The sequence below is a fragment of the Chlorocebus sabaeus genome, chromosome 21, assembly GCF_047675955.1.
Source record: "Chlorocebus sabaeus isolate Y175 chromosome 21, mChlSab1.0.hap1, whole genome shotgun sequence".
NCBI classification, from domain to species: domain Eukaryota; kingdom Metazoa; phylum Chordata; class Mammalia; order Primates; family Cercopithecidae; genus Chlorocebus; species Chlorocebus sabaeus.
This window is the reverse complement of record NC_132924.1, coordinates 31,473,931-31,490,637: the sequence shown is the minus strand read 5'-3', so window position 1 is coordinate 31,490,637 and position 16,707 is coordinate 31,473,931. Positions and strand designations below refer to the sequence as shown.

General features: G+C 36.6%; 1 protein-coding gene across 1 annotated transcript in view; it reads left to right on the top strand.

Moving 5' to 3' along the window:
• ZNRF2 (zinc and ring finger 2) overlaps positions 1–16,707 on the top strand; it is an 86,815-nt gene that overhangs the window by 38,611 nt on the left and 31,497 nt on the right. The window contains exon 2 of the mRNA XM_007981722.3: positions 5,473–5,568. Coding sequence (XP_007979913.3) covers positions 5,473–5,568 — 96 coding nt within the window. The remainder of the gene's footprint in view (positions 1–5,472; positions 5,569–16,707) is intronic.

Below are 16,707 nucleotides of genomic sequence, written 5' to 3'. Positions count from 1 at the left end.
GGTTGGAGTAATTTTTCTACCACCAAAAAAACCAAAAATCTCACCTGTATTTTTCCTGCCAATTGGTATATTCACCAGTCTCAGGTTTAGGATCAGCCCCTTTTTGTTTGTGGTTGATTTCTAGGAGGAAACAGTGTACAAATACTGAGTTAAAAGTAGGGTTGGGCCACTGGAGATACAAAGAAAAATCTTTTTGCCTTAGTCATCAACAATGGAAAAGCATTTGGTAAAGTAACTTTGATGCAGCAGTATGTGTCATTGAGTAGTTACAGAAAGTTTTTCTTAGGAGTCTGGATTTTATTATTAAAGAATGTCACAGAGGCTAAATGTGTTGGCTCACGCCTGTAATCCCAGCACTTTGGGAGACTGAGGCGGGCAGATCACCTGAGGTCAGAAGTTCAAGACGAACCTGGCCAGTGTGGCAAAACTCCATCTCTACTAAAAATACAAAAATTAGCTGGGTGTGGTGGTGCGCACCTGTAATCCAAGCTTCTCAGGAGGCTGAGGCAAGAGAATCACTTGAACCCAGGGGGTGGAGGTTGCAGTGAGCCAAGATTGCGCTACTTTACTCCAACCTGGTGAAAGAGTGAAACTCCGTCTCAGGAAAAAAAAAAAAAAAAAAGAATGTTGTTTTAGAACTGTACTTTTTATTTTTAGAGACAGAGTCTTACCCTGTTGTGCGGGCTGTAGTGCAGTGGTGGGATCATAGTTCACTGCAGCCTCAAACTCCTGGTCAAGAACTGTACTGTTTTAAGAATTTACAAAGCATAAGAGTTGTCTGAAAAGTGAGGAGGGGAAAATTTCAATAAATGATAGCCACTGTTTACTGAGTACCTACTATGTTGCAGGCATTATATATATGTTATAATCTTTAATTCTCACCAAATTTCTGATGTGTAAGTAGTAGTATCCGTGTTTACAGGGAAGAAGTCAGGCCTGGAGGGCTGAAGTGCCTTCCTTGGGTCACCTAGTCTGTATGTAATAGAAACAGGATTTTTACCAGGTCTGTTGGGCCTCAAATTTCTGTATTTTCACCAGACTATTAAGGACAATAAGGAGATTGACATGTAAATAAACACAAGGCCATGTGTTGCATTGAAGTATCGGAAGTATTGTCCAGGTATGGAAGAGATACAAAGGGAGGGAATGATCGAGTAGACCTTGGGGTGGAGCACTTAGAGAAAGATTCCTGGAGCAAGATGATACCTTAGCGCAGGATATTGGTAACCATCTAGAAGTTCTTTAGGGTAGAAGAGAAGGATTAATGACGCTGGTGATTCATTGTCTCTATATGTTTTCTTCTCTGTTTAAAAAGAGCAGAATGATCTGGTTCATCTCTGCTGTTGACTCTCTTCATCACAGTCTCTTGACCTTTTATACAATCCAAGATGATCCTGCTGTTCCCATCCCAGTTTTTGTTGGTTTGATCATTTTCACAGTTTACATTTGTAATATTTACTACTGTTTTGTAGAGATAATTCCTATAGTTATTTACACGTATTTCTATTATTAAATAGAATCATGTGTGTATGTACTACTTGTGTGTCCGTGAGTTTATATATTTATTTAACCATGGATTATCCATTCCGGAATTCTTTGTTTTGATTCATCTGTTGGTTGAGTCCTGAGTCTGAATATTTAAAGATAATACATTTCTTGAGTCCCATTTTTTTCCTTCTAAGAATTCTGAAGACCCCTCTGCCGTGTGTCCCAAATAATTATCTATGTGTGTTATATATGTAGATCTCTATAAGATCTTTCTATATATACATAGAGAAATTTCTCTCTATATATGATAATTTATAGATACATAAATGTATAAATAAATCATCTCAGATATATAGAAAGATAACTATAGAGAGAGATGAATCAAGGATGAATCAAAGAATTTAGAAATGGACAGACTGTGGTTAAATATGTAAATAACATACTTGTACACACATGCATACTATGTATATCTATACAGTTTTAAGAGTGCTTTACATAGATGTTTAACTTAGGATTTTTGACTTTATAATGGTGTGGAGGTGATACGCATTCTGTAGAAACTATACCGTGAATTTCAATCTTTTTCAGGGCTAGCAAAATACATAACGGAACTCGGTGGTGCTGAGCCAAATATCTCACGTAATTTATTGAATACTGTATTGAAAGTGTTCTGAGCACATTTAAGGTAGGCTAGCCTAAGCTATAATGTTTGGTAGTTTAGGTGTATGCATTTTCAACTTAAGATATTTTCAATTTACCATCCTACGTCAAGGAGCATTTGTATATTGAGGATATTGTCCTTTTGTTTTTGATATACATTGCAAATATGTTAGATTTATTATTTGTCTTTTGAATTTGCTTCTGATGTGTTTAACCATGACACATTTCTTTCTTTTGTTGCATAATGCCTTAGAGATGCCCTAAAAAACTGATTGGAAGCTTTATGTGCAAAGATAGGGCTTATTAATAGGCAAGGATTTTGATGTATCATTCTGTGGGACCTTTTGATTTAAGAGAAAAATCTACCAATTTCTCAGTAGAGATGGAGGCTATGGAATGGGACCTTTTTCAGTTTGTAGTTCTTTATTCTTCTGTTTTCTTCCTTGCCCATTGCCGTGCCTGGTATTCTCAATTCTGAATATTCTTTTTTGTTGTTGTTGTTGTTTTCCCCACAGTAAATCTCCATTCTCATGCTCTAGTAGGGGTGTGGTATTTACTTGGCTGTAATGGACTGGGGACTTGGGGATCTGTTTTTTTATTCAGTCTTTCAGTCAGTCTAGATTTTGGCCTCATGTATCACTACTGTCTTGGGAAGTCATGGAGCTCCAGATGCCTGAGTCCTGTGGGAATTATTTAATGAGAATTGGCTTACTTGTGCAGACACTCAGGATCTGTGTTTGCTCAGTGCCATTGATGCTTTCATCTATTTTTTTTTTTCCTCATTTGCTGCCGACTTCTTTCAAGTTCTTCAACTCATTTTTATTAAAGTTTATTTATATTCATTTTAGTAGGTTTATGGAGAGGAGAAGAGAGAAACATGGTTAGTTCACTGTATTTAACTAGAAATCCCAGGTGGTTCTTTGTACGTACTATTTTTCTCCTTAGGCTCTACTTTGTAGGCAGTTGGATGGCTCTCAAGTGAGGCTTTTTAGGTTCACAATATTGCACTTTTGTTTAAGTTTGCCAGTACCCAGATGATTCTGATGATTCAAATCAGTTGCCTCTTGCCCTCTTTTATGCTAAGTTTAACTTCAGGGAAGCAAATTTTTCAAGTTTCAAGGCAGGAATTCGTTAGTTGATACCTAAAATCTGGTTGCAGTTTTAGGATTTCTTTGTTTTCTCCCCATAGTTGATCAGTTTCACTGTATTCGTTGTAGCCTGTGTTTGGCCATTATAGTTTTTTTGTAGTTTCATTTTTAGGAGTGTCTAATCTTTTGGCTTCCTTGGGCCACATTTTTTATAGTTTCATTTTCAGGGGTGTCTAATCGTTTGGCTTCCGTGGGCCACACATAAAATACACTAACAATAGATGATCAGTTAAAAAAAAAATTCGCAAAAAAATCTCATAATGTTTTAAGAAAGTTTACAAATTTGTGTTGGGCCACATTCGGCCATGCGTTGGACAAACTTGTTTTAATCGAATCCTCTTTCCTGTTTTTTTTCTTTCTCTTTTTGGTGGTTTTCAAGAAGTTGAAGTAAACATACCTTTATTCCTTTCTTTTAAAATGCATATAATACAGTTTGAGAAACATTGTCCAAAATCATATATTTCATTTAGGAAATTGAATACCTGGAGGATTAGCTGTGCTAAAATCTTTTTCCCAATCCTTATAAAGTTTGGCATGAGGTGTAATTCTAGCCTCACTTATTTGGTTGCAGTGAGTTTCACATCAGAGTGAAGGGAGGACAGTTCCTGTGAGAACACATGTGCTGGAACTAGAGAGCTGCCAAAACATCTCTTTCACCACCTGTCTTAGTTGTCTCTCTCAGTGCTTCCGCTCCTGTCTACACTCTAGCTCCATCGTCTTCATGTGGCCTTCTTTCCTGTGCTTGCCTATAGTTTCTGTTCTCTTGTAAGTTCAGCTTACACCTGAGCCATCATGGACACCCCTGTCTCTCTTTTACTTACTTTTGACCTTTCTGCTTAAGCTCTTCACTGCTGGCCAATATAGTTTCTCACTGTTTTTTAATCATATTTCCAAGAAAAAAAAAATGGCCTATGCCATCTTTTTGTTCCACTTCTGATTTGTGCCTAGTCAAACTATAAATTGGCTCTCTGGGTTCAGGTTTCCAGACACCTCAAGGGTGTCAGGGGAGGGAGCAGTAGGACAGCAGGGGAACATGGTATATCTGAGGACTGTCTTAGCAGGAAGAAGGCAGGGATGGGACATTTACCTTGGTAAGTGAGGGGGCAGAACAGAGCTAAATACATCAAATAGTCCCTTTTTTATTATGCTAATTTATTTTGAATGGAGTGCTTCAGGCAAATACTTGGTAGTGCAGATGAATAATGTAGGAAACTAGCTAATTTTTAAGTGTCAAAAATTGACTGCAAAAACCTGCACCCCGATCTGACGCTAGTTTCTGTTTTCATTATGACATTAGTGCCATGGTATGGCAGAAAGACCATTAAAGTAGAAGGCAGGAGTCTTAGATTCTAGACCTGTTTTTGCTGTTCTGAAAGGCTTCACATTCTGCATCAGATAAATTTTTAAAGTTATTGAGGTAGAATAGTGTCTAAGGTACTATTTAACTATAAAACTTGTGACTCACAGTATATTCTACCAACTTGGTAAAGGTAATTTCCACAAGAGTAGTAAGATTACAAAGCTTTAATAACATGAAATCATGAGTACAGGTTAATATAAAAAATTAAAAATGGGCCAGGTGTGGTGGCTCAAGCCTGTAATCCCAGCACTTTGGGAGGCTGAGGCGGACGGATCATGAGGTCAGGAGATCGAGACCATCCTGGCAAACACGGTGAAACCCCGTCTCTACTAAAAATACAAAAAAAACTAGCCAGGCATGGTGGCGGGCGCCTGTAGTCCCAGCTGCTCAGGAGGCTGAGGCAGGAGAATGGCGTGAGCCTGGGAGGCAGAGGTTGCAGTGAGCTGAGATCGCGCCACTGCACTCCAGCCTGGGCAACCGAGCGAGACTCCCTCTCAAAAAAAAAAAAAAAAAAAAAAAAAATTAACAATGAGAAAAACTGGGCCAGTACATTAGAGAGAGATACAGGAGTTTGTAGTGGACTGCATCCCTCTCATTTGAACTTGTTTTATTTGATTAGGAGATCATCTTCATAAACTGATAGAAAAGTCAGATACTATAATCACAAAATTTTCCCCATTTGAGTTGCACATAAACAGTGTAATGCAGTAAGTGTAATATTGAAGTTTCAAATGCTTTTTGATCTTCCATGCTTTTTAAAAGCCATACTTGGATATTCAGAATAGTTAAGTAACTTGAGTTTCTTTTGTTTTTTAGGATTTAAGTGCCCTGTATGCTCAAAATTTGTACCCTCAGATGAAATGGATTTGCATCTTGTAATGTGTTTAACAAAGCCAAGAATAACCTATAATGGTAAGTCCAATGCTTTAAAATAATATTTTTAGTTAGAATTACCTTGCATTTTATGAATTTCATGTTTCAAGTTTAATTTAAAAGGAGGAAACGACCTTGTTTTCTCTGTTTTTACTAGTACATTAATGCAGTGGTTCTCAAATTCTGTGATCTGAAGACTTCTTTACACTTCAAAAAATTATTGAGGACTTCAAAGAGTTTTTCTTTACGTGGGTTATATCAATATTTGTCATATTAGAAATTAAAACAATTTAGAATTTTAAATTTATTTTGTTAAACGTAAATATAATTATGTTGACAGCATTTAAATGAAAAGTAAATTTTCTAAGACAAAATAGTGACAAGAGTGTCATTTTCTGTATTTTTAACAAACTCTTTAATATCTGGCTTGATGACAAGGAATTCTCATATCTGCTTTTTCATTCAGTTTATTGTGATATGGCACATCTTGTGTCCTCTGGAAAACTCTACTGCTATGCTGGAAAGAATGGGAATGAAAAAGGCAGATACGGCCAGGCACGGTGGCTCACACCTGTAATTCCAGCACTTTGGGAGGCAGAGGCAGGCAGATCTCCTGAGGTCCAGAGTTCAGACCAGCCTGGCCACCAACATGGTGAAACCCCATTTCTACTTAAAAAACAAAAACAAAAACAAAAATTAGCTGGGTGTGGTGGTGCATGCCTGAAATCCCAGCTACTCTGGAGGCTAAGGCAGGAGAATCACTTGAACCCAGGAGGTGGAGGTTGTAGTGAGCCAAGATTGCGCCACTGCACTCCAGCCTTGGAGACAGAGTGAGACTCTGTCTCAAAAAAAAAAAAAAAACGCCAGATGCTGTCTTAGTGTTACCATGAAAATCGTTTTTACTTTGTTGACCTAAAAGGATTTCAAAGGCTCTTCCACTTCTCCTACTCTACAAGATTCTTTGGACCACACCTTGAGAACTGCTGCATTGAAATAAAATCTTTTGGGTTAAGCCTAAGTAAAATGTAATGTTCATAATGGCCATTTTCAAAAAAAAGTAAGTAAGCATGGTTGAAATTGCAACTTTTTTCTCTTTAAGAGTAAAGAGTAAACGAAGGGAACATATTTAGGAGTAGGGAGGATAGAAGTTTATTCAATAGTAAATAGATGCCTAATGGGAGAAAAAGTCAGTAAGAGAAACCCAAAACTCTACCTATGCTGTGCATATGTGTCTCTGTCTTTCCTCCCGTAGACAAATTCAATCTGTGAGCTCTGCAGCTAACTGGTGTTTTTGTTAGGTCTAGTGTTTCAGACTGCTCCGTTCTTTCCTGACCAAAATCTCTAGATATTCCAAAACCTAGGGAATATTTTAAATGTAGCCTTGGCATACTTTGGAATAGACTTCGAGGAAAAAAAATCAAGGAGTTCTGTCCTAACTAATGAATAGAATAAGATAAAGGAAAAATGAAAGTTTTTTTCAAAATTTTATGAAGAAACAGACTTCAAAAGCTTAAGAGAAATTTCATTTTTTTAAAATGTAAATTTTGGCCTGAAATGTGTAGAAAGGGTACCAATAAACATTATAGCCAATTGAAAGATTGGCTAAATTCAACAAATATTTTAAGCATTGATTATTTGCGAGGTACTATGTTAGGAATTACAGATATAGCAGTGAATGAAAAGAAATGGAGCTTACAGCCTACTAATAGTAATAGTCACTGATTTCTTTGAGCTAAGAATTAATTGGTTAAATAAAAGTAGTCTATGAAAAATTTAGTAAATATGGGAACACTTATCTGAGATTTCTCCTCAGGTAACCAAAATGTTGGGAGGGATAGAATTTAACATTGAAATGAGCATATTACTTTGGATAGTGTTTTGTAAGTTGATTTAGGAATCAGTCTCTCAATTCTTCCCTCTCCTTCACTTTTTCTAGTATGGTGGTGCTTCAGCCACCCTATTATAGGGTTGACAGTAGGGCACTTTTTCCCATTCATTTGCTGATGAAATGTGAAAGTGGTTTTTAGCGATTACTTGGCATAGTAAATGTATCTGTTGATTATATCCTAACCTTTTTGCATTATGAAATTGAATTGGCTACTTTGCATTATCTACTTCAAGTTTAGTTATTTAAGAAATAGAAAGTGTTCTCATTCAAAATTTGAGACAAAGTATTTGGGTTTGTTTTTCATACTTGCTCCACTATCTTCTTATACTCTATAATTGTTTATGTTAATACCAGTGCCTTTAAATATACATAAATCTTAAGCCTCTGACTTTCAATTTGAAAATCACAAATATGTTTGACCATATAATGATATATTTACAAACAGTCTTAGTATTCTGTACATTTCCTTTTTGTGTAATATACCTAGAATACAGTCTTCTTGGGTATTGTGATATTTAACAATCTTTTTAACTTTTAAGTTCAGGGGTACATGTGCAGGTTTGTTATATAGGTAAACTTGTGTCACGGGGGTTTGTTCTACAGGTATTTTGTCACTCAGGTATTAAGCCTAGTACTCATTAGTTATTTTTTTCTGATCCTCTCCCTCCTACTCTCCACCTTCTGGTAGGCCCCAGTGTGTATTGTTCCCCTCTATGTGTCCATGTGCTCTCATCATTTAACTTCCACTTATAAGTGAGAACACGTGGAATTTGCTTTTCTGTTTGTGCGTGAGTTTGCTGGGGATAATGGCCTCCAGCTCCATCCATGTTTCCACAAAGGACATGATCTTCTTCTTTTTTATGGCTGTGTAGTATTCACATGGTGTATATGGACCCACATTTTCTTTATGCGGTCTATCATTTGATGGCCATTTAGGTTGATTCCATGTCTTTGCTCCTGTGGACAGTGCTACAGTGAACATATGCATGCGTGTGTCTGATGACACAACGATTTATATTCCTTTGGGTATATACCCAGTAGTGGGATTGATGGGTCAAATGGTATTTCTGTTTTTAGGTCTTTGAGGAATTGCCACACTGTCTTCCACAGTGGTTGAACTAATTTACACTCCCACCAACAGTGTGTTAAGTGTTCCTTTTTCTCCGCAGCCTCTCCAACATGTATTTTTTTTTGACTTTTTAACAGTAGGCATTCTGATGCTTGAAATGGTATCTCCTTGTGGTTTTGATTTGCATTTCTCTAATGATCAGTGATGTTGAGCTTTTTTTCATGTGATTCTTGGCCACATTTATGTCTTCTTTTGAAAAGTGTTCATCTCCTTTGCACACTTTTTCATGGGGTTATTTGCTTTTTTCTTGTAAATTTGTTTAAGTTCCTTATATATGCTGGATATTAAACCTTTGTCAGATGCTTAGTTTGCAAAAATTTTCTCCCAATCTGTAGGTCGTCTGTTCACTTTGTTGATAGTTTCCTTTGCTGTGCAGAAGCTCTTTAGTCTAATTAGATGCCATTTGTCAATTTTTGGTTTTGTTGCAGTTGCTTTTGATGCCTTTGTCATGAGATCTTTGCCTGTTCTTATGTCTATAATGGTATTGCATAAGTTGTCTTCCAGGGTTTTTATAGTTTTGGATTTTACATTTAAGTCTTTAATTCATCTTGACTTAATTTTTGTATGTGGTTTAAGGAAGTTGGCGTGGGGGGTGGGGGGTGTCCATTTTCAGTCTTCTACATATGGCTAGCCAGTTATCCCAGCACCATTTATTAAATAGGGAATCCTTTCCCCATTGCTTGTTTTTGGTCAGGTTTGGATATTTGACAGTTTTTAATTTCCTGATTTAACTAGGCCTAAGTCATTAAACTTTTCTGCTAGATCACTTGTTTGGTGTCTTAAGAACTAATATGTAACTTTCTGCTTGGGGATACTGTAACAACCAAATATTTTGAATTTTAAATATTTGACAGTATTTCAGTCTAAAAATTAATAAATTTCTTGCAATAAGTAGTTATAGGCATTCTTAAGGTTGCTGACTGAAACCTTTAAAAAGTTTTTAAAAATTACATTTGTTTTTAGAGTCAGGATATTGCTTTGTTGCCCGGGCTGGAGCTCAGTAGCTATTTATAGGCACTGTCATGGCACACTGCAGCCTCAAACTCCTGGGCACAAGTGATCCTCCTACTTCAGCCTCCTAAGTAGCTGGGACTACAGGTACATACCACCATGCCTGGCTTCTTTTATTTTTTATTTTGTAGAGGTAAAAAAATTCAAGGTATGTATTAACTGTGTAAACATTCACAGCAAGAAACAAATACCGCCTCCAAAAACCGTGTATAGTTTTTGAGGTTTTAAAACTAGCTGTTGGACAATGGCCAGTTATGAGTAAGTGAAAGAGAAGGGAGCTTTGCCTGGACTGATTTGGAGGGTTACAGAGAGGTGGCAGATTAATAATGTACTTTCCTATCATAGGCAAGGGAAATTCTAATACCGCCTTGTTTTAAAGCAGATCCCCCACCCCCAGAAAAAAAAGTCTGTCACAGGTGATGAGTCCAAATGGAAACTGGCCTCTTTAATACCTAAGCAAACCATCTAGGATTATTATAAAGTAGAACAAGGTAAAACCAGAGAATCTCTAAAACTGAATCTTTTTAGTCAACTGGATTCCTCACAATTTTATATTTGAATTCCTACATGTTGATTGTATAGAGAGATGCATCAGATATATTGGGCCTCTAAATTGTGTTAGTGCTCAAAGAACTTTTTTTTCAGCATAGTGCTCATTTAACTTACACTTTTTGCAGCCTTTTCCAAAGTAGCTAGATCTGAAATTTTGAAGTTTATTTGTTAAGTGATTGTTAACTGTCTATAAACATTCATAGTTATAACACAAGAATAGTGGGGCTTATTTCCTTCAGACTGGATATATTTATATAGATAAGCTCCTGAATTGGATGAGTTCCAGAAATTCAAATATAAGTTGATAGTTTAGAGTTTCAGACTCTTTCTCACAGAGATGATATTTGAAATACTGGTTTTTCAGACTAGCTCACCAAAACCTTCTTATTTTTTTAAATGCACAATGTATCGGAACACCCACATCCTAGTACCTGAAGAAGAAATTGGCTGACTAGGTAGAAGCTCTCAGGGGTTGGGCAGCTGGCTCGCAGAGGTCCCAGTGGGACGCCCAAGGCTGTCAGAGCAGGGAAGGATTTTGAATGATGTGAGTGGCATTATCTATTGCAGATGGTATTTTGGCAGCTTGAAAAAAATTAAGAATGCCACAGTGAGTCTTCATCAACATATAGATTGCCTTCATGTCAAGGACTGCCTGTTTCATATACTTTTCTCTCTTTCATGTGCTTCATTGTTGAGTTTATGGACGTAGTAATTCCTTGTATAGTCTATGAACCTAATACAAATTTTATGAGTATAGAGACTCTCTTCATTTCCTTGCTCCTTATCTTCTAGGATATTTCAGACAAGCCAAAAAATGAATTAAATATTGTTAGCAAATTCTTAGTTTTTAAAGAAGTTTTGTTATGTGTACATAATAGTACATTTACGGGGGTACATGTGATATTCAAATACAAATGTACAATGTGTAATGATCAAATCAGGATAATTGGGACATCCATCACCTCAAGCATTTATAATTTCTTTGTATTAGGAACATACCAGTTCTGCTCTTCTAGTTATTTTGAAATACACAATAAATTATTGTTAACTGTAGTTGTCCTATTGTGCTTCCAAACACTAGGTCTTACTCCTTCTATCTGACTGTATTTTTGTACCCATTAATCAAACCCTCTTTATATCCCCCCTTCCCCAGTACCCTTCCCAGCCTCTGGTAACCGTCATTCTTCTCTCTGTCTCCATGAGATCAGTTTTGTTTTGTTTTGTTTTTTAAGCTCCCACATAATGAGTGAAAATATGCTATACTTTTCTTTCTGTGCCTGGCTTATTTCACTTAACATAATGTCCTCCAGTTCCATCCATGTTGTTGCAAATGACAGGTTTTCATTTATTTTCATGGCTGAATAATATTCCATTGTTTATAGTTACCACGTTTTCTGTATCCATTCATCTGTTGATGGATACTTAGGTTGATTCCATATCTTGATTATTGTGAATAGTGCTGCAGTAAACATGGGAGTGCAGATATTTCTTCGATATACTGATTTCCTTTCTTTTGAATATGTATCCAGTAACAGGATTGCTGGATCATATGGTAGTTCTCTTTTTTCGTTTTTTGAGGAACCTCTGTACTGTTCTGCATAGTGGCTGTGCTAATTTACATTCCCATCAACAGTGTACAAGGGTTCCCCTTTCTCCACAGCCTTGCCAGCATCTGTTATTGCCAGTCTTTTTGATAAATGCCATTTTAACTGGGGTGAGATCATATCTTATTGTAGCTTTGTTGTAGCAAATTCTTAGTCTTGATTGTATTGGTCTTTAAACCATACCTGATCATGGTATACTTTATATCATATAAAGTTCGGTTTTTACTTTAGACTTCTGTGATTCAAGGCAGTAAGGTTTATTTATATTTAAGGAATCTTTGTTTTACTTGTAGTTGGTACTATGTTTATGCATGTGTACTTAGAAGAGGTACAACTTGAAGTAAAGTTGTCTTCTGGGAGTTAAATTAGAAACTTGTGAATCGAAACAGCTATTCAGAATCATCAGAGAGAAGACCAACTCTATGGACGGAGCAAGATGTGATTATTACCCTGTTAAAGTAAACATGTTTGAAGAAAGATTGAGCCAGTTGGAAGGCACTTTGTTCTGAAGTAAAAGTGATGAAAACAGCTGCCAATTTCTACACTGTCTATGGGAGAATCTATTTTGTCAAACTCACACAAATATTGCAGGTGATTCCAGCCCTTTGATTCCAGTGTGCACATGCAGCCTGCTAATCATCTGGGTTCCTGTCTAACATGTTTGCAGGAAAGAGCATATTTTTTCCCACTGTAGATATAATCTGGTTTTCCACGGAGTTGAGGTACTATTATAAGTTATAAGCCTGCCTTCTGCTTTATATATTACATTTTCTTGGTTTTAAGATTCTCCCCTCAAAACACATTTTAATCTTTCTGAATTCAGGATGCTTTCTGAAATCGGCATTTTTTTTTAACTGAAGTTAAAAAAGAAAAGAAAAGAAAACTTGCCAGCTACTAAGCAGAATTTTAAATAAGAAAGTCTAAGTTATCGCTGCCTGAGCATGTGTGAACTTTGCCTTCTGTGGCAGGTTTCTGTTCTCTGATTTGATGTCTCTGTTCATTTATGTACATTGGTGGTTTCTGTGGTTGAGTTTTAACTTAAATGTGGATCCCTAATTGTAGTCTTAAGTAACTTGATAAAGCTTACATTATGAGGCAGAATTGAAGAGCTATTTTTTATATTACAAACTAACTGTTCTCCATGGAGTAATGTTAAAGGCAATAGAAAATGTCAAATCCCTTTTACTGCCTTACAAAAATCTCAAAGTAGGTGATATCCCAGAATAGCCTGGCAGAAACAAATCCAAAACTGTTTGTCAACCCATATGGGATTCCTATACTAACGTACAGTCTCTATTAATGGTGAACTTGTGATGAAAAATGACAAATAAGGAGTGAGAGTAAGCAGATACAAGAATTCCCCAAGAATGTTTAAAATGAACAGCTTTATTTTCTAATCGTTAAAATTATAAATATGAATGGGCAATATGGGAAAAAATAAGACCCTGTAAATAAAGAAAAGGAAGTTTTGAAAAAGATTCAGATTTAACTAGACATTAATCATTGAAATTAGAGTCTTGCTGAATAAATAGGTTAAGTGGCAGATTAGATAGAGCTGCAAGGAGAATTAGTCAAGTATAAGGTAGTTCTGAGGAAATTACACAGAGTGTAACAGAGAGAGAAGCGTGGAAAATATGAGAGAGTACTTGGCATGGAGCCTGGAATGAAAGCATCCACCATACATATAAAAATCGCAGAGAAAGAGATGGAATTGTGGAGAGGCATTATTTGAAGGGAAGTGCCGGAGAGCCTTATAGAATTGCTGAAAGCTACAAATTCTCAGATTGAAAGAGCACAGTGATCCTAACTGGCATAAATAAAAATAAATCCGTACCTAGAGACACCATAAACCACAAATACCAAACAAAAAGAGAAAAATGTTATTGTAACCCAAAAAATAATATTTTACCTTGTTCCATTAGTGTTAACATTTCTAAAATGCTTCTTGTTTTATGGAGTAATTAGAAATTTAGCAGATGTTTACTTTATAAAGATAATGGATCAGAAATGGTCATATAAGAAACTTGACAATAGTTACAGTCTCATACAGTTACCAAAATTGTAAGCCCATTTTATATGGCACTAAATTCAATTTACTTCCCTTCTATAAATACAGATAGCTGCCCAAAAGTAGCACCAATTTGTGTTTAAATTGTTACAAAGTATAGCAGTATTTTGTTCAAACTTTAAATTCAGCTTGTTGAGTCCAGATTCTAATTCTGTCACTTAATAGGAGTGTAATCTTAGTCTTGGTTTTCTGTCTTGTAAAAAAGGAGACTAGAAATAATACCTGTCTTCATAGAGTTACTGTGAAAATCAAATGAGAAATCATGCATAGTTCTTCACAGGTAATGAGTGCTAAAGTTAACAAGACCTGTTGCTATTACTAAGAAATATTACTCTTGACTTTGAGAGGTAAACATGCTGTAGATACCCTGTTACCTTTTAAAAAAAAAATTTCGGTTGAGGAGGTGGGGTACATGTGCAGATTTATTACATTAATCTGTTGTGTAATGCTGGCATTTGGGCTTCTAGTAAACCCATTCCCCAAGTAGCAAGCATAGGACCTAATAGGTAGTTTTTCAACCCTTGTCCCCCTCCCTGTCTCCCCACTTTTGGAGTTCCCTGCACCTGTTTCCATCTTTATGTCTGTGTGTACCCATTGTTTAGCTCACACTTATAAGTGAGAACATGGCCGTATTTGATTTTCTGTTTCTGCGTTAATTTACTTAGAATAATGGCCTCTAGCTGCATCCATATTGCTGCAAATGATATTGTTTCATTCTTTTTTTATGGCTGTGTAGTATTCCATGGTATATGTGTACCACTTTTTCTTTATTCAGTCCACCATTGATAGGCACCTAGGTTGATTCCATGACTTAGCTGTTGTGAATAGTGCTGCAACAAACATACGAGTGCAGGTGTTTTTTTGGTTGAATGCTTTCTTTTCCTTTGGGTGGATACCCAGTAGTAGGATTGATTGCTGGGTTGAATGGTAGTACTGAGTACTGGTTTTAGTTCTTTGAGAGATCTTCATACTGCTTTCAACAGGGGCTGAACTAATTTACATTCCCACCAACAGTGTGTAAGTTTGGCCTTTGCTCCATATCCTCACCAACCTCTGTTATATTTTGACTTTTTTTTTTTTTTTTTTTTTTTTTTTTGAGATGGAGTCTCACCCTGTTGCCCAGGCTCGAGTGTAGTGGCTTGATCTTGGCTCACTACAACCTCTGCCTCCCGGGTTCAAGCAGTTCTCCTGAGTAGCTGGGATTTACAGGCACCTACCACTATACCTGCCTAATTTTTGTAGTTTTAGTAGAGATGGGATTTCGCCATGTTGGCCAGGCTGGTCTTGAACTCCTGACCTCAGGTGATCCACCCAGTGTGGCCTCGGAAAGGACTGGGATTACAGGCTTGAGCCTCTGCGCCTGGCCATATTTTAACTTTTTTTTTTTTTTTTTTTCCCCTAAGGCAGAGTTTCGCTCTTATTGCCCAGGCTGGAGTGCAGTGGCACCATCTCGCTTCACTACAACCTCCGTCTCCCAGGTTCAAGCAATTCTCCTGCCCCAGCCTTCCAAGTAGCTGAGATTACAGGCACCCACCACCATGCCTGGCTAATTTTTGTATTTTTAATAGAGGCGGGGTTTCACCATGTTGGCCAGGCTAGTCTTCAACTCCTGACCTCGTGATCCTTCCATCTCAGCCTCCCAAAGTGCTGGAATTACAGGCATGCACCCGGCCCATATTTTGCCTTTTTAATAGTAGTCATTTTGACTTGTGTGAGGTGGTATCTCATTGTGGTTTTGATGTGCATTTCTCTGATGATTAGTGGTGATAAACATTTTTTCATATGTTTGTTGGCTGCTTGTATGTCATCTTTTGAGAAGTGTCTGTTCATGTCCTTTGCCCACTTTTTAATGGGGTTGGTTTTGCTTGTTGATTCAAGTTCCTTATAGATTCAGGATATTAGTCCTTTGTTGATGCACCGCTTGCAAATACTTTCTCCCATTCTGTAGGTTGTCTTTTTACTCTGTGGGAATTCCTTTTGCTGTGAAGCAGCTCTTTAGTTTAATTAAGTCCCAAATGTCAATTTTATTTTTGTTGCGTTTGCCTTTGAGGTCTTACTATAAATTTTTTTGCCTAGGCCAATGTCCAGAAGAGTTTTTCCTGGTTTTTCTTCTAGGATTTTTAAAATGTTTGAAGTCTGACATTTAAGTTTTTAGTTCATCTTGAGTGAATTTTGATATATAGTAAAAGGTAGGGGTTCAGTTTCATTCTTCTGCATGTAACTAGGCAGTTTTTCCAGAACCCTTTATTGAACAGGGTGTCCTTTCCCCATTGTTTATTTTGGTTGACTTTGTAGAAGATCAATTGGTTGTAGGTATGTGGCTTTATTTCAGAGGTCTCTCTTCTTTTCCGTTGGTCTTTGTGTCTGTTGTTGTACCAGCACCGTGATGTTTCGGTTACTATAGCCTTGTAGTATAGTTTGAAGTCATGTAATGTGATGCCTCTGGCTTTGTTCTCTTTGCTTAGGTTTGCTTTGGCTACTTTGGCTCTTTTCTGGTTCCGTATGAATTTGAGAACAGATTTTTTGGATTCTGTGAAAAATGACGTTAGTAATTTGATAGAATTGCATTGAATGTATAGATTGCTTTCGGGGAGGACTCTATTATCTAACATGCTAACAAATCTAAAATTTTTCTTTGAATATGTTATTTAAAAATCTCATAGTTATTTAATTCCAAGTTAGAAGTCTGTAAGTCTTGCATGACAGCATTAGTCCTATAATATGTAAGGGTGTAGGGAGTGGGAGGTTAATTAGAAAACTACTACTATCATATGTGACAACTTAAAGCTACAGTTTCGTGTTTTTTTATGTTATAAAGTATTCATCTCTATCCCATGTAAGGCTTTTATATATTTTCGTGGAGAAATATATAATATTTTATATATTATATAAAATATATTAAATAATATATTAAATAAAATATTAT